Source organism: Neofelis nebulosa, chromosome 15 (genome assembly GCF_028018385.1).
Source record: "Neofelis nebulosa isolate mNeoNeb1 chromosome 15, mNeoNeb1.pri, whole genome shotgun sequence".
In the NCBI taxonomy this organism is placed as follows: domain Eukaryota; kingdom Metazoa; phylum Chordata; class Mammalia; order Carnivora; family Felidae; genus Neofelis; species Neofelis nebulosa.
The window spans coordinates 31149125-31172597 of record NC_080796.1 but is presented as its reverse complement, the minus strand read 5'-3'; the positions used below and the strand labels follow the sequence as shown (position 1 = coordinate 31172597).

Sequence of the window (23473 nt, the reverse complement as noted above, 5' to 3'; positions counted from 1 at the left end):
TCAAGTCTGAATCATTAGTGTCATTCTCCATTGTGATATAAACAAAACTAAGCATACTTAGACAATGAAAAGAAGCAAAAACTTTGTCATTGTCTTTTTAAGAAATGCTAATAGATTATATAGGTTTAAAGATGGGAGACTTAGGGGAATATATCAGTTATGTGAGCAAGAGAAACAACCTGGCTCATTTAAGCATGAAAGAGTTAGAGACGTAGGTTCAACAGCTGCTGTGACACGTTACCACGAACTTGGTGATTTAAAACAACACAAATTATTATCTTACAGTTCTAGAGATCAGAAGTTTGAAATGGGCTCCACTAGGCTAAAATCTAGGTGTCTTTCCTTCTGGAGGTTATAGAGGAAAATCCATTTCCTTGCCTTTTCTAGGTTTTGAGGCTGCTCACATTCTTTGGCTCATGGCCCCCTTCCATCTTCAAAACCAGTAATCCTATCACTGTACCCTTTGCTTCCTTTATCGCATCACTTCTGACCCTCCTGCTGCTTCTTTTACTTGTAAGAATCCTTGTGATTATACTGGACATAACCAGTTAATCCAGAATAATCTCTTCTCAAAACCCTTAATCACCTCTGACTTACATAAATCCCTTGTACAATAATGTAAGGGAACATATTCACAGGTTGTGGGGATTAGGATATGGGCATTTTGGAGAGGCCACAATTGTTGTATAGCCTGGAGTATACAACCTTAAATTCAGCCTGTGAAGACACTCCTGTGCAGGACTTTGTCTCCATAACTTCTATCCCTGACCCATGCCTGACATGCTGGACCACTCATACTGGGATTTTCATTTCCATTTCATTCTCTCACCTGCTTATCAGAAATTGCTGTCAGATATACCTTTGCCTTTTGAATGGTGACATGGAGGAAGGTAGGCAGGTTTTGAGGTTTTCCTCTTTCACTCCAGTAGGTTAATCAATAATGTATTGATAAATGCCTGTGCTGTCCAGAATGGTAGCTACTAGGAAAATGTAGCTGTTTAAATTAATTTTATTTAAATGAGTCATAGTAACCACATGTCAAATGTTCATGTAGTTAGTGGCTACTGAATTAGACAGCCCACGTCTATCCCGGTGGTGTTGCATGTTTATTGTTTTGAGAGTCAGTCAGGAAAAATGAAATGTTTAATAAGCTCTTTTTTAAAATACCCCTGATATGGTTTTCCTTTTCATATAATGCTTTATCTGAGTTCATAGCATCCCTTCATTCACATGTATTATATGTTCACTGATAAAGCAAACTTTGCAAAATACGCATAATTAACTCTAACTATAGTTAGAAACTCTATAGTTTCATATAGGAAATTGAAGCCCAGAGAGACCAAAAGGTCAAGCAGCAGAATTAGAAGGGGCTTGTATTACTTAATTCTACTCAATGCAATTTAAAGTGCCTCAGGTGCTGAGTAGGATACTAAAAAGGCTAGCTGTTCTGCCCTGGTCTGGGCCTTATTCTCTGGTTCTTGTTGAATTTCTCAACTTGGGCTGGGCAAGGGAGGGCAAATGGAACAATGTGGAAAAGGGGCCTCACACTCCTAGGAATGGATCTAGCTTTTCCCAGGGAGTCTTCCTGAGACTGATCCCCAGTCAGTTTCAGGATGTAATGCCGCTAGATTATACACGGGTTTGCTTTTTGTCTCCTCCCACAATCCCTAATCCATAAATTCCTTGATAGCAGGAACCTTATGTACTTCATTGCTATATTCCAGGTCCTAGAACAGTGTCTAAGTAGGTCTGAAATATTAAGAAATTAATAGTACGAATTCTGTTCTACAGCTGCTTCTATGAGTAAGCAAAGTGGTCCATCTGGAGGATTTTTTTCCTAGCTAAAATCTTAATAGTTTCAGGAGTTAAAAGTCTTTTGTAATTTCTCTTTCATATTGCTAAAATAATTGATCCTTTCATGAGTGGTTTGTACCTGCATGGCCCAGTATAGTAACTACTGGCCACCTATGGTTATTGAGCATTTGAAATGTGGCTGGTGTGACTGAGGAACTATATTGTAATTAAGTTTATTTAATTAATTTAAGTTTTAAGAATTTATACTTGATTGAGTTGTCAGAACAATTTGAGTATGTAAATCTACCTTTCAACAATAAATTTTATGAATTTAAATACTGATCAAATATTTCTGATAAAGAATTAGCTACTTAGTTGACAGATGCTTTAATTGTAAAATATCGACAACATTTTGACAACTTAGCATGAAAAGAATTTGAAATCTTTAATAATTTTTATATTGACTACATGTTGAAATGCTAATGTTTTGGGTATGTTAGGTTAAACAAAATACATTATTTTCTTCTTTTTCTTTTTACTTATTTTTTTAAGTAAAAAGAAATAGGTTACATATGGTAAATATGTGACTCACATTATATTTCCTTCTATTGGCCAGTAGTAGTATAGACCATAAGGAGCTTCCATCAAAGGATTTTTACTGTTAAAAAATTTCATGTGTGAAATCATGTTTGTAACCTTGAGGTTTTTACTTAATATGTACTTTAAAAATACACAAATGGGGCACCTGGGTGGCTCATTCGGTTGAACATCCAACCTCTGCTCAGGCCATGATCTTGTGGTTCGTGAGTTCAAGCCCTGCACTGAGCTCTCTGCCGTCAGCGTGAAGCCTGCTCCCGATCCTCTGTCCCCCTCTCAATGCAACTTAAGCACTCTGCCCCACTTGAGCTCTCTCAAAAATAATATTAATTAAAAAAAATAAAAGTACACAAATAATATCTTAGTTAACTACATTCATTCAACATATTTATTCAGGGAAGACTAGATAATAAAGCACTCTTCCAGGCAGTTTTGGGGTTATAGTATGAGTAACACTTTCAGAGATTAATTGAAGAAATAACAAGTTAGGATGTAGTATGCATGATTAAGAGGTACAAATCAGAGGGTTGACTTCACAAAAATGTCTTAGAACGTTTTATGAAGGGTATATCATCTCCCGAAAATAGGAAGACTTTTGTTAGGAACTGAAGAAGGATATTCTAGGTAGAGAAAATACAGTGTTTATTACTAAAATAAATAAACAAACAAACACAAGAAGAGTCAGAAGCATCGGGAGCATAGTTCATGAAGGGGTAAGAGACAAGGTCAGAATCTAAATAGGGGCATACTGACTGGCGGTATACTTAGTTTGAGCTTTGTGGTTAAATGGAAATTGATTTAGTGTTTTCAGTCTGGAAATTGATGTGTTTGAAATTGTTTAGTATCATATATTTGGGAACTCTATGCAAGTAAAGTCATGGAAACCATTTGAGGAAACTGCCAAAATTCATGTAGGAGATAATGAAAGTTTGAATCAGGATACTGAGAAATACTTAGGAGAGAATACATGGTTGTAACCAATGGGGCATTAGTAACTGATTTCATATGAAGGGGGAGAGGGAAGGTCATTGATGATATTGAAGTTGGTTGTGGCGAAATGGTAGCACTTTTCATGGAAATAGGTAATAGAAGTATGGGTGTTGAAGGGAGGGAGTATTTAATGAATATCCATACAGAGATGCCAAATAGGCAATTGGAATGTAGACATACCATGAGCTGAGTTGGAAATAATTGATTTTGTAGTTGTCTTCAATAAGGTGACACTTGAATCCACAAGCTGGGAAGGAATGATAGAGCTGTATGGGTATCAGGGTGAGATCCTTAGGGAAGAGGTCCCAGATGGTAACAGGGTCAAGTTCCATTTTTTTTTTTTTTTTCTTCCCCATCCTTCCACCCACCTCCCCTCTGGTAACCATCAATTTGTTCTCTATAGATAAGAGTCTGTTTTTTGGTCTCTCTCCTTCTCTCTCTCTCTTTTAAGTAGGGTTCACACCCAGGGCAGAGCCCAACGCAGGTCTTGAATGACCATGAGATGAAGACCTGACCTGTGAGGGGCGCCTGGGTGTCTCAGTTGGTTAAGCATCTGGCTCTTGATCTCAGCTCTGGTCATGATCTCATCATGGTTTGTGGGTTTGAGCCCTGCGTTGGGCTCTGTGCCAATGGCTTGGAGCTTGCTTGGGATTCTCTCTCCCTTTTTCTGTCCCTCCCCCACCTCTTTCTCTCCCTCCCCCACCTCTTTCTCTCCCTCCCCCACCTCTTTCTCTCCCTCCCCCTCCCTCTCTTTCTCAAAATAAATAAATAAACCTTAGAAAAAAAAAAGACCTGAGTTGAGATCAAGAGTTGGACTGTTAATCAACTGAGCCACCCAGGCGCCTCCCTTTTTTTTCCTTTGGTTTGTCTCATTTTTTCATTTGTTTTGTTTCTCCTCCTCCTCCTCCTCCTCCTCCTTGTTATTTATTTTGAGAGAGAGAGAGCAAGCGCCTGCAAACAGCGTAGGGGCAGAGAGAGATGGAAAGAGAATCCCAAGCAGGTTCTGCACTATCAGTGCAGAGCCTGATGCTGGACTTCAACCCATGAACTGTAAGATCACACCACCTTTTGTTTTTCTTAAATTCCACATAAGAATGGAATCACTTGATACTTGTTTTTCTCTGACTGACGTATTTCATTTAGCAGTATATTCTCTAGATCCATCCATGTTTCATTCTTTTTTATGGCTGAGTATTCCATCATATAGTTTGTATGTATATGTAATATATATGTTACATCTTCCTTCTCCATTCATCTATCATGGCTACTTGGGCTGTTTCCATAATTTGCCTATTGTAAATAAAGCTTCAGTAAACATAGGGGTGTATATATCTTTTTGATTTAGTGTTTAAATATTTTTTGGGTAAATATTTTATGGTAATTCTATTTTTAATTTTTTGAGGAACATCCATACTGTCTTCTAGCAGCTGCACCAGTTTACATTCCCACCAACAGTGCATGAGAGTTCCTTTTTCTCCACATACTCATCAATACTTACTGTTTCTTGTGTTTTTGATTTTAGCCATTCTGACAGTGTGAGGTGATATCTCATGCTTTTGGTTTGCATTTCCCTGATGATTAGGTGTTTCATTCTTAATGACTTTGCCACTCTATATAGGTGGAAGCAGAAAAAAGAAGCAAGAAATGACAAGGGGTTGTTCTAATGCAGTAGTTCTCAAAGTGTCATCCTCAGACCAACAGCATCAGCATCACCAGGGAACTTGTTAGAAATACAAATTCTGTGTCCCATCTCAGACCTGCTGAATCAGAAACTGGGGCTTAAGTTTAGGTATTATTTTCAAAAGCATTCAGAGATTCTGATGTAGGCTGAAGTTTGAAAAAATGCAGATGCACTATAGTATTGAGTACTATTCAAGGAAGTATGAGGACTTAGAAAAAGCTCTTAATTGGGGCGCTTACTGTTAACTTGTGAGAAAGTTTGTAATATTAAATTGCCACCAATACTGTTCACGCTATTTAGTCATTTTTATGAATATAGAGTGTGCATTTTATGTAATGTGTAGGTAATGTATTTTAATCAGATTATGATCATAAGGTGTATGCTGTTTTAAATCACATTACTGGAGGTAATCGAAATAAAATGCACTCATTTTAAGTGTACAGTTAATGAAGTTTTATGAGCATATATCCTCTAACCACTGCTCTAATCAAGATATAGAACATTTCCAAATCCCCCCCAAAATTCTCTCAGACTCCTTTGCAGTCTGTCCTTACCCTTTTTGTCTTTCTGTGCCTCAGGCAATCCTTGTTCTGATTTGTATCACTATAAATTAATTTTGCTTGTTCTAGGACTTCATAAGTGGAATAATACAGTATGTACTATTTGTGTCTGAAATCTTTTGCTTGACATAATATTTTTTAAATGAGTCCACTTTGTTGCATGCATCACTAGTTGTGTTCTGGTTGCTGCTGAGTAATATTCCATTGTGTGGTTATACTACAGTTTTTTATCCCTTCACCTTTTGATGAACCTTTGGGTTTTTTGGTTTTTTTGCTACTGTGACTAAAGCTTCTAGAAACATTTTGTGAAAGTCTTTTTGTGGACATTTTTCATTTCTTTTGGTAAATACCTAGGAGTGGAATCATTGTGTCATATAGTGAGGACACATGTAACTTTCCAAGAAATTACCAAACTTTTTCCCAATGCAGTTAACGTTTTATACGTCCACTAGCACTGTAGACGAGTTCGAGTTCTTCCACATCCTCAACTACAACACTTGGTTTTGGTAGTCCTTTGGTTTTTATCATTCCACTGAGTACGAATTGGTACTTTATTGTAGATACACATTTCCCAGATGACTGAAGATGTTGAGCTGCTTTTCCTGTGCTTACGGGCCATTTATGTATCTCCTTGTATAGCGTCTAGATCATTAGCCCATTTTAAAAATTGGATTGCTTTATTATTGAGTTCTCTTTATATTTCTTGAATGTAAATCCTTTGTACACACATACAGACACACACACACACACACATACACACTCTCTCTCACACCCGAGTCTGGCTTGCCTTTTCACTTAATGATTTTGAGGAACAGAAATTTTAAATTTTAATGAATTTAATTTATCAGTTTACTTTTTGTTTATTGAATCTTGCCTTTATTGAACTCTTTTTTTGCTCTGGGGCAGTGAAGATTTTCTCCTAGAAATTTATAGACTTAGGTCTATGATTTTGAGTTATTTTTGTGTATCTTGTGATGTATTTTTTAAGGTTAATTTTTTCCAGTTTTTAAATTTTTACCCAGTTATTCCAGCACTATCATTGAAAACATCATTTTCCCCCCATTTCATTGCCTTGACACTTTTGTTAAAAATCGTTTGGCTATCCACACAGATACATTCATATGCATGTACCTACATACATGAGTACATGAGTTTGTTTCTGTACTCTGTTCCATTGATTTATGTATCTCTTCTTATACCATTACTATACTGTTTATATTATCACAGCTCTAAAGTAAATTTTGAAATTGGGTGGTATAAGTTCTCCCAACTTTATTCTTTTTGAATACATTGTTTGGGTTATTCTAGATTCTTCATTTCCAGATAAATTTTAAAGCCAGTCTGTCAGTTTCTACCAAAACGGCCTGCTAGGGTTTTGACTGGAATTGTTTGTAACTGTAGATAAGTTTGGGGAGAATTATATTGATCTTTTTAAAGTTAGCTTTTACTTGTTTTCTGTTTTTGTTTTTACTTTTCATTATTTTCTTCTACTTAATTTTGGTTGAATATACTCTTTTACAGTTTAAGATAGACCTTAGATTAATGCTTTTAGACCTTTTTTTAATTTTAATGTAAGCATCTAAAGCCATAAAAAGCTTTCTGAGCACTGCCTTCATTCCATCCTATACATCATGTGTTTCCATTTTCGTTCAGTTTTAAATATTTTCCAATTTCCTTTGTGATTTCTTCTTTGCCCCATGATTATTAAGAAACGTAATATTGGGGTGCCTGGGTGGCTCAGTCGGTTGAGTGTCCAACTTCGGCTCAGGTCATGATCTCACGGTTCATGAGTTCGAGCCCCGCATAGGACTCTGTGCTAACAGCTCGGAGTCTGGAGCCTGCTTCTAATTCTGTGTGTGTCTCTCTGCTCTCCCCCGACTCGTACTCTGTCTCTGTGTCTCTCAAAAGTAAATAAACATTAAAAAAATTTTTTTAAATGTATTATTTAATTTCTAAACTTGAGGATTTTTCCAGCTCTCTTTCTATATTGACTTACAGTTATGTGATTCTAATTTTTGAAGACTTATTTTGGGGTTCGCATATGGTCCATCTTGGTGAATGTTCCATGTGCACTTGAAAGAACATGTATTCTTCTGTTGGGTAGAATGTTTCATAAATGCCAATTAGATCTGTTTAGTTGATAGTATTGGTTTCATTTTACTAGTTTTCTGCCTATTTGTTCTATCAGTTACTGAGAGAAGTTTTGAAAGCTCCAAATAATTGTAGATTTATCTATTTTTCTTTATTTCTGTTTCTATTTTATCTCTTTTGTTGGTTTATTAGGTATCTTCCCCCTTTTGTGTTGCATTGGGATTTACGTTATGCTTTTTTGTATTGTACTACTTTATATTTAATGTAAAAATTTCAGCAGTATAATTTCATTTTCCTTTCCTTTTGTTTGTACTGTTAATGTCAAACACTTTCTGTGTTTTATTTTGTTGTGAAGTTTACTTTTTTAGTAATCTCTACACCCGATGTGGGACTCAAACTCATGACCCCAAGATCAAGAGTTGCATGTTCTGAACCAGCTAAGTGCCATCCCCCTCCTTTTTTTCCCCTTTATTTGTTTTAAACCCTAGACCACATGTTATTTTTGTTTAAAGGTTAGTCAACCTTTAAGGAAATTGAAAAACAAGGAGAAAAAATTTATTTTGTATTTACTTAAATTTTTTTCTTTTCTGGCATTCCTCATCTCTTTGTGTAGTTCCAGTTTTCTGTGTATTACCTTTGTCTTTTTTTTCCAGCTTCAAGAACTTCCTTTTTAATATTCCTTACAGAATTGATTTGCTGACATCAAGTTTCCTCAGCTTTTGTGTTTGTGAAAATGACATCATTTCACCTTTAGTTTCAAAGGATATTTGTGCTAGATAGATAGTTACAGGTTTGACAGGCCTTCTCCACCCCCCCTCCCCAATATTTTGAAGATGTTATTCTATTATCTTCTGGCTTACATTTTTTTCTGATAAGAATTTGGGCATTATTCTTATCCTTATTCCTCCTTAAATGATGTATTTTTTTCTCTGCCTGCTCTGAAAATTTTCTCTTTATCATTGAATTTCAGCCATTTGATTACAGTGCTTTTGTATGGTCTTCTTTTGTGTTTAAATGCTTAAGGTTTGTTGAGCTTCTTAGATCTGTGGGTTTATAACTTCAATCAAATTTGAAAAATATTCTGTCATTTCTTCAAATATTTTTTATATAATTTATATGAGCCAGATTTGATATAAACTCTTAATTTCTTGGGGTCTGTTGTCCAGTGAACTGATTTTGTTAATTTATTATCAAGTTGTAGGGGCGCCTGGGTGGCTCAGTCGGTTGGGCGGCCGACTTCGGCTCAGGTCATGATCTCACGGTCTGTGAGTTGAAGCCCTGCATCAGGCTCTGTGCTGACAGCTCAGAGCCCGGAGGCTGTTTCAGATTCTGTGTCTCCCTCTCTCTCTCTCTGACCCTCCCCCGTTCATGCTCTGTCTCTCTCTGTCTCAAAAATAAATAAACGTTAAAAAAAAAAAAATATATATATATATATTATCAAGTTGTAAATGTTACTGTACATTTAGCGACTTGTTTAGCAAAGAACTTAAGAACTAGATTTTGAGTAATGTAGGAATAATAGAGAGGCCAGGACATATCCTTGATTTTTATATTTTAGAAGAGCAGGATAAGAGAGTATAATAAAATTTGTTTGATCTTACTTTATGTTTGATATTATCTAAATTGTATGGACCGAAGATTTGTCCATGAAGTTGTCCCCTCCCCTTCTTTTTCAATCATATATTCAGAAACTTGTTCTATGAGTAACTTTGGCCCTAAGCATAAGGAATATTGTTAGCAGTGATGACTTAGGCTCACTCCCAGGAACATTCTCCGGTTGCCACTGAAGTCTGTGTGCATTCATTTCTCGTGTATAATTCATGCAAGAAAATATAGTAAACCTGTGTTATCTGGAAGTTGTCTTACTGATCAGAATTCTCTAAAAATTGAGGTTTTTATTTTTCTATGATGAAAAAGAGAGAGTGGACACAACATCTAGAGAGACCTCCTGGAATAGAAACTATACTAGAGGATAAAACCGGGAACATTTCCTGGATAAGTCTTTTAGGTTTAAGGGAAAAAAAATATGGATGGGAATTATGTTGTTAAAAAGGGAAACTCAGAATAAATCATAAACAATAAAATATTCACAATTTAGCTTTGAATTTGTGAATTGTTGAAAATTGAAATCTGTCATGAATCATGGAATAACGAATAGAAGAAGTTTAGGCTCTGGAATTCTGATATACCTGGATTTGAATCCTAGTCATAGCACATACTTATTTTTGTGATCTTGGGCAAGTTTCCTAACTCTGAGCCTTATTTATACATTGGAAAAATAGTAGTTATTTTAGGTTGCTATGAAAAAGTGGGAATGGTTTATGTGATTTACTTGCCATTTTGTAGGTCCTCAATAATTATTAGTTGACTTTCCTTCTTTATATATTCACTTTATGTTTTATTCTTTTTTTTATTCAAGGACTTTTTTTTTCCCTTTTAAACATGTGCAGTATTTAAACAGACCCCTATGACATTTATGAAACTGTTTTCATCCTTTTATTTTCTCCCTTGAGTCCTTCCCATGTTGTTTATCCCATTCTGTCCCATTAAAAACCGGTTATGTATCCCATCTTCAGAACTCTTTTGACCCTCATGTCTCCCTCCAGTTCTGCCTGTCTTCCCTTTATAAAGATGTCTAAACTCAGTTTTAGTCTCAGTTCCTTTCCTATTTTCTATTGAAGTCAAACCATAGGCTTATGCCTCTACTTCTCCACCAAAATCATTCTTAACAAGACCCTCAGTGGCTTCCACATTGCTAAGTCCAATAGTCAGCTCTCAGGCCTCGTTGTACTTGATGCACCAACAACACTTATTGATTCTGTGCCCCTTCTTGAAGCTCTTTCTTCATTTGGCTTCTAGGACACCATGTTCAACAAATTTTCCTCCTGGGGCACCTGGCTGACTCAGTAGAGCATGCACCTCTTGATGTTAGGGTTGTAAGTTTGAGCTCCACATGGGGTATAGAGATTACTTAGAAATAAAATCTTAAACAAATTTTCCTCCTAACTCTCTGGCTATTAGTTCTCAGTCTATTTACTGTTCTGTTCCCTTCTCATACAATATCATACCTTGGAGATATTGTAGGTTCAGTTCCAGACCACCACAGTAGATTGAATATTGCAGTAAAGTAAGTCAAATGAATTTTTTTGGTTTCCCAGGCATATAAAAGTTATATATACACTATACTATAGTTTATTAAGTGTACAATAGCATTTTGTCTAAAAAACCAATGTACACACTTTAGTTGAAAAATATTGCTAAAAAATGCTAACCATCATCTGAACTTCAAGTGAGTTGTAATTTTTTTGCTGGTAGAATATCTTGTAGAGTATCTTGCCTTGATATTGGCGGCTGCTGGCTGACACGGTGGTGGTTGCTGAAGGTTGGGGTTGGCAGTTTTTTAAAATAAGACAATGAAATTTGCCACGTTGATTAAGCCTTCCTTTCACAAATGATTTCTCTGTATCATGTGATGCTGTTTGATGGCATTTTACCCACAGTAGAACTTCTTTCAAAATTGGAGTCTGTCCTTTCAAACCTTGCTGCTGCTTTAGCAACTATGTTTGTATAATATTCTAAATCCCTTGTTGTCATTTCAACAGTTTCCCCAGCATCTTCACCAGGAGTAGATTCCATCTCAAGAAATCACTTTCTTCACTCATCCATAAGAATCAGCTCCTCATCCATTCAAGTTTTGTCATGAGATTTGCAGCAATTCAGTCCCATTTTCAGGCTCCACTTTTAAATCTCGTGTTCTAGCTCTTTCCACCACATCTGCAGTTATTTATTCAACTAAAGTCTTGAACCCCTCAAAGTCATCTATGAGGGTTGTAATCAGCTTCTTCCAGACTCCTATTAACGTCGATATTTTGACCTCCTCATGTGACTCTTGAATGCTCTTAATGGCATCTAGGATGGGGAATCTTTTCCAAAAGGTTTTCAGTTGACTTTGCCCAGATCGTCAGAGGAGTCCATCAATGGTAGCTATAGTTTTATGAAATACATTTTTCAAGTAAAAAGACTTAAATCCAAATTACTTTTTGATCCATGGGCTACAGAACAGATGTTGTGTTAGTAGGCATGAAAGTAACATTAATCTTGTTGTCCATCTCCACCAGAGTTCTTCAGTGACCAGGTGTGTTGCCAGTGAGCAGTAATATTTTGAAAGGAATCTTTCTTTCTGAGTGGCTTCTTTCTTTCTGAGCAATAGGTCTCAACAGTGGGTTTAAAATATTCAGTAGGGATGCCGGGGTGGCTCAGTCGGTTAAATGTCTGACCCTTACTTTTGGCTTACGTCATGATCTCATGGTTCGTGAGACCAAGACCCATGTTGGGCACTGTGCTGACATTGTGGAGCCCGCTTGAAATATTCATTCATTCATTCATTCATTCTCTCAAAAAAAAATGAATAAACTTAATTCAATATTCAGTAAATCATGTTATAAACAGATATGCTGTCATCCAGGCTTTGTTGTTCCATTTATAGAGCACACAGGCAGAGTAGATTTGGCATAGTTCTTAAGGGCCCTAGGATTTTTGGAATGGTCAATGAGCATTGGTTTCAACTTCAAGGCACCAGCTGCATTAGCCCCTAACAAGAGAGTCAGCCTGTCTTCTGAAGTTTTGAAACCTGGCATTGACTTCTCCTCTCTAGCTATGAAAGTCCTAGATGGCATCTTTTTCCAATATAAGGCTCTTTTGTCTACATAGAAAGTCTTCCTTAGTGTAGTCATCTTCATGAATTATCTTAGCTAGATCTTCTGGATAACTTGCTGCAGCTTCTGTATCAGCACCTGCTGCTTCACCTTGCACTTTTATGTTCTGGAGATGGCTTCTTTCCTTAAACCTCATGAACCAAACTCTGCTAAGTTTTCAACTTTGCTTCTGCAGCTTCCTCACCTCTCAGCCTGCACAGAATTGAAGAGAGTTAGGGCCTCGCTCTGGATTAGGCTTTGGCCTAAGGGAAGGTTGTGGCTGGTTTGATATATTTAGACCACTCAGACTTTCTCACGTCAACAATAAGGCTCTTCTGCTTTATCATTTGTGTGTTACAAATGGAGTAGCACTTGTAATTTCCTTCAAGAACTGTGTGTGTGTGTGTGTGTGTGTGTGTGTGTGTGTGTACAAGCTTTTGGCCTGTCTTGGCTTTCAGCATGCCATCCTCACTCAGCTTAAACATTTTTAGCTTTTGATTTAAAGTGAGAGATGTGCAACTCTTCCTTTTCATTTGAACACTTAGATGACATTGTAGGGTTATTAATTGGCCTAGTTTCAGTATTGTGTCTCAGAGAATAGGAAAGCCAAAAGAGAGAGAGAGAGAGAAATGGGGGAATGGCCAGTTGATGAAGCCATCAGAACACAACATTTATTAAGTTCATTGTCTTATATGGGTATGGTTTGTGGTGCCCCAAAACAATTACAATAATAACATCTAAGATCACTAATCACAGATCATCATAACAAGTATAATAATATTGAAAAAGTTTTGAAATATTGTGAGAATTACCAAAATGTGACACAGAGACACAAAGGGAGCAAATGCTGTTGGAAAAATGGTGTCAGTAGACTTGGTTGATGCTGGGTTGTCACAAACCTTCTATTTGTAAAAAACACAGTACCTGTGAAGTACAGTAAAGCAAAACACAATAAAATGGAAGTATGCCTATATGCTGGTGACTCCCAAATGAATATCTGTAGTCCAAACCTTTTCTTTAAACCCCAGACTCTACCTACCTACCAGTTCATTGTCTTGGATGTATAATAATCATCTCAGAGTTACCATTGTTATCAAAAACAATAGCAAGAGCTTATCTATATAATACCATGTGGGAGGCACTGTTGTCCCAAAATGGACTCTTCTTTCCTCCTATACCTACTTGTATCATCTTCCTCTTGTTAGCAAATGGCAGATCCATAATTCAGGCTACTTAGGCTGAAAACCATGAATTATTTCTTTTAATTCTTTCTCTTGTGTTTTTCATTCAGCAAATGCTGTTGCTGGTCAGAGTCTGATCACAACCATCTTCACTACTGCCAACTACTTCAAATCAGTTAATTCTCAATATAGCAGCCAGGTGGAACCTGTTAAAATCTAGATTAGATCATTTCACCTCTTTGCTCAAAGTCTCTAAAGGTTTCCCATGTCTCAGACCATCTAGATGAAGTTGGATGACTCAGTCACCTGTGGCTCAGCCTGACCTGAATGGTCCAAGACAACCTCACTCATATGTCTGGACCCTCAACTGAGATGGCTGTGATAGGTAGGAAAACTGGGTTTCTTTTTTCCAAGTGGTCTGTCATCCTTAACTTCATAACATAGTGGTGGTGTTAGCAAAAGGGCAGGCTCAAACACACCGGTGTTTATCAAGCCTGTTTGTATCATATTTGGTAAAATACAATGGGCCAAAGTAAGTCACATGGCCAGTCCAGGATCAGTGTGTGAAGGGAATTAATAAGGTGCAGTTGCCAAGTGGTGTGTGATTCATTGGGAGCCATTAATTAATATTAACATAACAATCATCCATAGGCGCTCTGTGGCCTGTTAATTTATTAAATTATTATTTGTTAAATTATTTGATTTTAATATACCACCCCTTTCTTCAGTCAGATAGGAAAATAATAAAGAAGGAACCTGACTAGGTGAAACTGATGTCTGGAGATATGAAGTAAATAATGGCTTTTTGGTAGAAAAATCAGATTTGATTTTTGTATATCTTATATTTTTAATTTCAGAGACCACCAAGAAGTAGAGAATACTATATGTACTATAATCATTTATAGATTCTTTAAAAAAAAAAATAGGGGCGCCTGGGTGGCGCAGTCGGTTAAGCGTCCGACTTCAGCCAGGTCACGATCTCGCGGTCCGTGAGTTCGAGCCCCGCGTCAGGCTCTGGGCTGATGGCTCGGAGCCTGGAGCCTGTTTCCGATTCTGTGTTTCTCTCTCTCTCTGCCCCTCCCCCGTTCATGCTCTGTCTCTCTCTGTCCCAAAAATAAATTAAAAACGTTGAAAAAAATAAAATAAAATAAAATAAAAAAATAGGTTAGAGTGTGAGAGAGCCAAAGCATAAGAGACTCTTAAAAACTGAGAACAAACAGGGCTGATGGGGGGTGGGAGGGAGGGGAGGGTGGGTGATGGGTAGTGAGGAGGGCACCTTTTGGGATGAGCACTGGCTGTTTTATGGAAACCAATTTGACAATAAATTTCATATATTGAAAAATAAATAAAAATAAAAAACATAAAAAGTGAAAAAAAATAATTTATAGATTCTTTTATTTAATTAAATCAGACCGTATCTTTTTGCTAGCTATTTGAGTTAACTTGTCCATTTCACATATTATTTCCCTACTCCACATTGGGAAGTAGTACTTTATTTTTGTTTAACCTTAATTTATATGGTGTTTTACATTATATAAAGGCTGTTTGCTCTTTTTTTCAAATCTAGTTTTTGTTCCATGTCACCTGTCAAAGGGTATAGTTACATACTTGTTTTCTTCAAATCACTTCTTTGTATTTTGTCTTGTTATGTTGCCCCATGTCATTTTTTTCTCTTATTGCCATTTCCAGTACATCTACTCTATTATTACATTGATACTTGTTTTAATTCTAGTGTCTAATCATATTTTGGCTTTCATTGTTCTGCCTTTGTTTGGAATTCTCTTAACCTTCTCTTACCATCAAAAGTATGTGCAAGCATTTACTTCGTAATAACTTCAAAGATAGTCTTACCTGCTCATTTACATATTCAGGTGCTAATTTTATTAAAAATTGTTTTTTCCTTTTTTTTTTTTTTTACTTAAAAGGCATTTAGTTTTCATTCTAATGTATTATATAAATAGTTTAATATTATCTTATATTTTATTTCCAGAAGGTACAGAGTTGTTATATAGAATGCATTTTTTTTTTTATCCCTCCAAACGCATTGTCCAGTAGAGTTGAAAACCATTGTTTTGGCATACTTCATCTAATGTAAAAGTTGAGATGAGGGGAAATAGTCTTCCAGTTGTTAACGGCTTAATCTAAATTTAACTCATTTGGGTTGTTGGATTTATCCATGTTCTATTGAGGTTTCAGATTTTGTATTTCTGTAGAAATATTAGTGTATTGTATGTACTTTATAGATCCCAGTGTGTGGAAAACAATCTGAATTTCAGACAGCCAGGTAAATGACCATGAACTTCTCTAATTGACTATATAAAATGGTAGATTTTTCTGAACTTGGAAGTATGTTATTCCTGGTTATCAGATAAAAAAAATCTTTCAAACTCTTTTCCTGGGAGACTTTTGAGACTACTGTTAGTTTTGAGAAACTTTGAATTTTTAGAGTTTTGGCCTTTTCGAGAGACTATTTTAGCCCAAATTAACATAAATTTATTTGATACACTTTAGTTTGGCAGGCATTGTTAGGCACCGGATATACAGAGTTGCACAGAACAGTCTGTAGTTGAAGAAATACTTCGTCACAGTGCTACGAATGCTGAGATAGAAGTGGGCATTAAGATGTACTGGGGGTGCATGGCCAAGCCAAAGCCCTCCTATAGAAGTTGCTGAGTCTTAAATGAGAGGAGTGGGGACAACTGGGTGGCTTAGTCGGTTAAGCATCCGACTTTGGCTCAGGTCATGGTATTGTGGTTCACGAGTTCAAGCCTGTGTGGGGCTGTGCTGACAACTCAGACCCTAGAGCCTGCTTTGGAGTGTGTGTGTGTGTGTGTGTGTGTGTGTGTCCCTCCCCTGCTCGCTCTCTCTCGTTCTCTCTCTCTCTCTCTCTCTCTGAAAAATAAATAAAAACATTTTAAAAAATTAAAAAAAAAAATAAGGGGTTAACCAGACAAGGAGGGAAGAAGGAGGGCATTCCAGGTTGAGTGAAAGAGCATGAATAAAGATACTGAGGAGCACAATAGCTATGAACTAAAAGTAATTTTAGTTTTATTAGGTCATAAAGTATAAAATGGAGAGCTCTGGGACCTCACGTGATATGCTAAGGAGCTTGGGTTTTAGCATGGGGTATTTTCTCAGGGTTTTCCACTAAAGTACCACTAAAGTCATCAGAAATTAAATACATGCTTTGGAAGTAAGGAGACAAGGTCCACATAGACTTCCTGCATGTTTGAAATTTCTCTTAAGACTGGTGTTTTATTGTTAAAATATTATTAGTAACTTTGTCTTCTATTCTAGAATTGATTAGTTTGTGAGTTCTTAGCTTCAAATTCCTAATTTATAGAATGAGAATAACGGCACTTCTATCTTAGGATTGTTGGGAGGGCTAATAATAACTATAATGATAATAATAATGACCATAATAGCTAATATTTTTTGAGGGCTTACGAAATAGCAGGCCTGACTGCTTTATTTCTGTTATCTCATTTAATCCTCAAAACATCTCAGTAAGGTAGGTACATTTATTATCTCCTTACTTCTAACAAAACTGGGGCATAGAGAAGTCAATTTCCTAAGGTTACACAGCTAGTTGGTGGCAGAGCTTGCTTTGAACACAGTTGTGAATACAAGACACCTGACTATTCCATTATACTCCCATTCTTTGAGATCATGCCTATGGAACATTGAGCACAGAATCTGCCACACAATAATTGTAAATGTAAGCAATTATCAGTAGCCAGTAATATTTACTTAAATTGCTTTGTTCAGATCTTTGAGTTAAATTGATGTCCTTAAGGAATTTTGCTGTTTTTCCTGTGGGTTGACTTACTCCCAGCCTGCAGTTAAATGCAGACAATGTTACACACCCATGCTATTAACCACTACCCTTTATTGCCTCCTCCTTCCTTGTGGGTCTGTCTCCACGTTAAATTTTAAATCCATGGCAGGGACCATATCTGTTTTGTTCATCATTGTATACCCAGTTATTCACACTATATCTAGTACACGAGCATGACTAAATCTTTGTTCAGTGAGTTAATAAAGATCTAAAAACCTGCCATTTTTAGCTGATCTTAGAATCTAAACGTTCATACCACCTGTAATTGTGGTTTAATTGCTTTACATGTTTTTCCTTTGGTAAGCAGTCTGGTTTGGACCAACCATCTGCTCTTGTGTTCTACAGGGCACTCTCACCTTGGAACTACAAAAACCCTGCTGGGTAACTGGTATTTGTTTGTCCTAATAGAGATCACTCAGGTTTCAGAGAGAGAGGGAAATTAAATAACATTTAGATCTAAAACTAAAATGTTAGAAATATACAAAACAATTTTAAAATGTGTATTCTAAGAAACTTAATATAGAAAGATAAAAGCTTTGGTATTTTTCATTTGCCTTTACATTAAATCATTTCAAATGAAGAGAAAATAATTTTTTTTCAAAGGAGTTCTCTGTTATTGTGGGTTAACTCATATTTTCCTCCTCTCCTCTGTCTAGAATGTCTTAAACCATTCTACCTTAAGAAATTGGATGTTCTTGCAGATAGTCATTGTGGGAGAAAACGTTTCATTTAAGTCCCAGATGAGGACCGGAAACTTGAAATCAGAGGAGCATCTGAAATCAAGTAATATTAGGTAGGATAAAAATTACAAGGGATTTCTTCATGTTTGTATTCCTTTTAGAGATGTATGTTAAAGTATGCATATTCTGTGAGCACTAATAGAAGAGTTAGAGACTTTGTGAAGCATTTGATATTGGCCAGGATGGGAGTGGGGAGTGCTAATTTTTTTTTTTTAACTTATGTGGCTTCACGAGAACTTTGGCATATGTTTACTTTGTCATGAGCACTTATATATTGTAGTTGAAGGAAACTTTTAAAACATTTACTAACGTAAATATAAGACATCTTTATGTTTATGTATGAGGTCTTTGAATATTTATGATAAGTGTAGGTACATGTGATCCGTTTTGTAGATTCTCCTTTAGTATGAAACTTCCTGTGTTTTGAGTTACATGTATAGCAGTTCATTTGAGTGCGGGGATCATCAGCTCTTTTTAGTTCTCTGTGTCTGCAGTCCAGCCTCCCAATGTGTATAGAAATAGGTAAATGATTGCATGCTAGGGAAGACCTCTCTAACCACATGGTGAATTAGAAACTGTCACTGCAGCTTGTAATGACAGTTATAGTGACAGAATGTGTGAAGGTATCTGATCTCAGAGATGGGACTTTTAAACGAGAAGTGATAGTTGCCTCTAAAAGTTGATACCCTGACGGTGACACCTATAGCCAATCCATTCCAGAAGACCTGCTGGAACCAGACTAGCGGTGGAAGCTAAGCTCTGCCACTTCCTGTTTATGTCACTTTCAGCAAGTTATTTAACCACTCTGTGTCCTTGTTTCCTCATTAGCAAAATGAGGATAATCTTACTACTTAACCTGATAGATTTGTTTTGTGAATTAAAGATTTAATAATATATGAAAGCATGTAAACAGGACCTAGCAAATATTAAATGATCAAAGTACTATGATTAGGCTGTTAATTCTTAACAGATGAGTTTAGAATCTATAATCAATTACCATGATATTACTGTATTTTGTAGGTTGCTTGATGTGTTATTAGGTCCAGTATTTAAAATGTATTTGTTTAAGTTATATGATCAAAACTAATGTTTGGAGAGAAGCAAAAAAGAAAATAACAAATTATTTTGCAGCTTTGATGTATCTACCTCTGGTTTCATTTTCTGTACATACTAAGAATATGGTCCTCATGACATGTAAAGTTTCTCTTTCTTTTGTCATTTAGCATTGTATGGTAGTAGATAACATAGGATTTTTGACGCCCATCTTGGAATGTTGTCTTCTTCAACCCTGTGGCTGCTTCAGAAAGGATCCTATGTCAGAAACCAGATTAGCAAAACTAACTTGGTCATTGAAGTATTGGTGTTATTTTTTTTTTAATTTTTTTTTTTAACGTTTATTTATTTTTGAGACAGAGAGAGACAGAGCATGAACGGGGGAGGGTCAGAGAGAGAGGGAGACACAGAATCTGAAACAGGCTCCAGGCTCTGAGCGGTCAGCACAGAGCCCGACGCGGGGCTCGAACTCACGGACCGCGAGATCGTGACCTGAGCCGAAGTTGGACGCTTAACCGACTGAGCCACCCAGGCGCCCCGAAGTATTGGTGTTATAATCAGAGTGCAGTCCTCCCTTTAGAGTTTTCACTTAGGTTCTTTTATGTAACTTACTGGTTGTCTTATTTACTTCTCATTTCTGAAAGGGAGTTTGTTTCCCTGTTTTACAGATGATGAAATTGAAGTTTCTTGGAAAGAAGCTCCAGACCTAAGTCCTTTTTATTCTGTATCATTTTCCATTGCATAAAATTGTTTCCTGTATGACGCACATTTTACCATTCATTAATTTAACAAAATTTTAGTGAACAGCTACTGTATAACAGGCATTATTTTAGGTGTTAGAGATACAGCCCTGAACACTTATCTTCTTCCTCACTCCCACTGGCTCTTTCTGTAGTTGAACTGTAGGCATATATCTTTATCCCTGTACTCAACCATAGTGTATTGAAATCATCTGTATATGTCCTCATATCTTCCACTTTATACTGAGTTGCTTAGAAGTAGTACCTGCTATCATTAAGGCTATTGTCATTTTGACTATTTAGAGTAAAAATATTTACCTGTTTTAATTTGCGTTTACTAGTTGTATATGTTTTCATATTAATTTTTTTCATTGTGTCTAATCCATATATCTCTCATCACTTTTTCTCAACTCTTTTCTTTGCCTTTGGTAAGCCTCCCTTTCCTATTCATTTTGTAATTATCTAAAGATTCACCATTCTCCTTAGTTTATCTCCCACTTACGTTCAGACACTGATCTCATCTCCTACTTTATCTCTGAAAGTGATGCAGTGTGTGTAGCTGTGAATTCTCTTGACATCGCCTCATCCCACACTACTCCCTTATTCTTCTGGCACATTTCTATCTAACCTTACCTTCCTCTAGTTTCATCCTGCCTCCTTTTCAAAGCCAGTCTGGCCTCCTGTCTTACTATTCACATTACCATTTCCTTCCATCTCTTCCAGAATTATCCTCTATCAGTTTTGTTCTCATTTTCTTAAGTCTTCAACCTATTCCATTCTCCTAGCTTCATTTTTTCATTTTAAACATGTTTAAGGCCCTACTATTATAAAAAAGAAACTTGTCTTTACCATGGCTCTCTTCCCTTTTTCTTCACAGCTTAGCATTTTAAGAACTGACTTAAACTACTACTTCTTATTTTTTCCTCAGCCCCCTGCAATTTGACATAGTCTCTTCTCTGACAGGGCTATTATTGACCTTTATTTCACCAAATCCAACCCACTCTCTAGTCCTTACAGTAAATCTGCCCCTTGAAAATGAGTGTAGCTCATTCTCTCTCTGACTTCACTTAGCATAATAACCTCTAGGTCTATCCATGTTGTCTCAGATGGCAAGATCTCATCCTTTTTTTGTGGCTGTATGATACTCCATTGTGTATACATGCTACATCTACTTTATCCATTCATCCATTGATAGACACTTGGGTTGCTTCCTTTATCTTGGCTATTGTAAATAATGATTCAGTAAACATAAGGATACATACATCTTTTCAGTTTAGTGTTTTATTTTTTTATTTTATTAAAAAAAATTTTTTTTTTAACATTTATTTATTTTTGAGACAGGGAGAGATAGCATGAACAGGGGAGGGTCAGAGAGAGATGGAGACACAGAATCTGAAGCAGGCTCCAGGCTCTCAGCTGTCAGCACAGAGCCCGACGCAGGGCTCGAACTCACGGACCGTGAGATCATGACCTGAGCCGAAGCTGGCCGCTTAACTGGTGACTGAGCCACCCAGGCGCCCGCCCCTTCAGTTTAGTGTTTTAATTTTCTTTGTGTAAATACCCAGTAGGCATTATTGGATTATGTGGTATTTCTATTTTTAATTTTTTGAGGATCCATATGATTTCACTTACATGTGGAATCCACAAAAACAAAACAAGCACATAAATGAACGAAAAGCAGAATCAGACCTATCAATACAGAAAAAAAACTGGTTGCCAGAAAAAAAGGGGATGGGGGGCCAGGCAAAATAAATGGGTGAAGGGGAGAAGGAGATATAGGCTTCCAGTTAGGGAAAGAGTAAGTCACAGGAATAAAAGGTACAGCATAGGGAATACGGTCAGTGGTTTTGTAATAGCATTGTATAGTGATAGATGGTAGCTACAGTTGTGCTGAGTATAGTGTAACAAATAGAGTTGTTGAATCACTGCGTTGTACAACCTGAAACTAATGTAACCTTGTGTGTCAACTATACTCAAATTAAAAAATGAAGATTGAGAGCTAGATTCTCCCTTCTGCCATTCTGGGCAATTACATTTTTCTTATAGGTTTAACTATCATCAGTGTGCTGGTCACTCCCGCAGTATATCCCTAGTCTTAATGGCTCCTCTGTGCTTGACACTTAATCTCTAAGTTCCTGCTTATACCCCTTACTTTCTCATATATCCAGCTGTCCAAGCTAACAATCTGGGAATGATTTGGACTGTTTTCTCAGCTTTGTCTTTCCTTCTACTGACTTTATTAACAGGTATTTCTTGAGTCTAGGTTTTTCTGTTCCATCTGTATGGTCACTTCCTCCCTTCCAGACTTGCCCTTTTAAAATCCATCTTCATGAATGTTGTGTAATCTTTTAAAAATGAAGTTCTGACAGTGGTGTGCTCCTGCTTAAAACTTGGCACTGGTGTCCTATTGTTTAAAAGACAGAGGTCTGAGCTCCTTAACGTGTCATGTAAAGTCTCACAGTCTGCTGTCTGCTTTGGTTCACCAGTCATCTCCTGTATTTTCTTACTGTGTATTTTATGTTCCATGTTCCAGTCTCCCACCTTCACTGACTTAGCTGTCTTTACTGTGTAATTTTCTCTGCCTGGAAGAACTTCTTATCCTTTGATATTTCCAGAGAGGACTGGCCTTTAATCAAACTAGATACACAGTTTCAAATAATAGAATTTTAGGATAAATGTTGTAATGTAGAGCATTGGAATAATGTCAGGAGGCTTGAAAATTCATGACAAACTGTAAAGTGCCACAGAGAGAAAGCAAATTAGTGTTTTTGTTCCTTACTGAGACAAGCCCCTCTAGGAGCAGCATCTTCCCTAGATACCCTTTTCTATGTGAAATTCAAAAGTAGAGCAATATGATTTACTTTTTATTAATCCTATGAGACTTGGTGATGTCTTAGAGATCTGTAGATTGTGTATTTGTGTGCTTGCATGTGTAGGCTCACACTCACCTTACAGTATCTGGCCTATTTTGTACAAATAATTATGATATATGTAATTATGTAGATGGTTATAATTGATGAATACTGTTATTATTCCAAATACTCCTTAGTACTCTATGAAGGTAAGCAAATATATTAACTTGAAATAAAACCTACCATGGCTTTTGTTTAAATTTCAAAAAAAAAATATTTTAGCCTTCCCTCCCAAAACAAAAGAAGCTGACTCACTTTTCCTTAGCAACTGAGTTTGAAGATGTTGGCTTATTTGAAGATGAGTTTTAGAAGACGTTGGCTTATTTTCCTGTGTTCTGCTCATAAGAGAAACGGGGTTGGAAGTTCAGGTCGAAGGACTCTTCCATTGTGTCTGCCCCTGATTTGGAGATACCTTATATTTTCAATCACAAATTTTAATATCAGTTCTTAAGAAAGATTATCTTATTATATATGTTACCTTGCATTGTTATTGTAAGTACTATGTATAATCAAAGTGTTTGTTAAAGAAGATGACCATTACTTTTAGAGTTTTCTTCTCTAACAACATTATAAAAAACATTGTAAGATGTTTAAGTATTGAA

General features: G+C 36.5%; 1 protein-coding gene across 9 annotated transcripts in view; it reads left to right on the top strand.

Annotated features, from left to right (window-relative positions):
• SMG7 (SMG7 nonsense mediated mRNA decay factor) overlaps positions 1-23473 on the top strand; it is a 91622-nt gene that overhangs the window by 18581 nt on the left and 49568 nt on the right. For 4 of the 9 annotated variants that reach the window (XM_058700954.1, XM_058700957.1, XM_058700955.1 and 1 more), the window contains exon 2: positions 18083-18219. The exons of 2 other annotated variants lie outside the window; for them this stretch is intronic. In XM_058700954.1, the coding sequence (XP_058556937.1) occupies positions 18116-18219 (104 nt within the window). In that variant the 5' untranslated portion in view covers positions 18083-18115. Of the gene's footprint in view, positions 1-18082; positions 18220-23473 lie in introns of those variants that run through there. 3 more of the 9 variants (XM_058700953.1, XM_058700952.1, XM_058700951.1) reach the window with 1 other exon arrangement.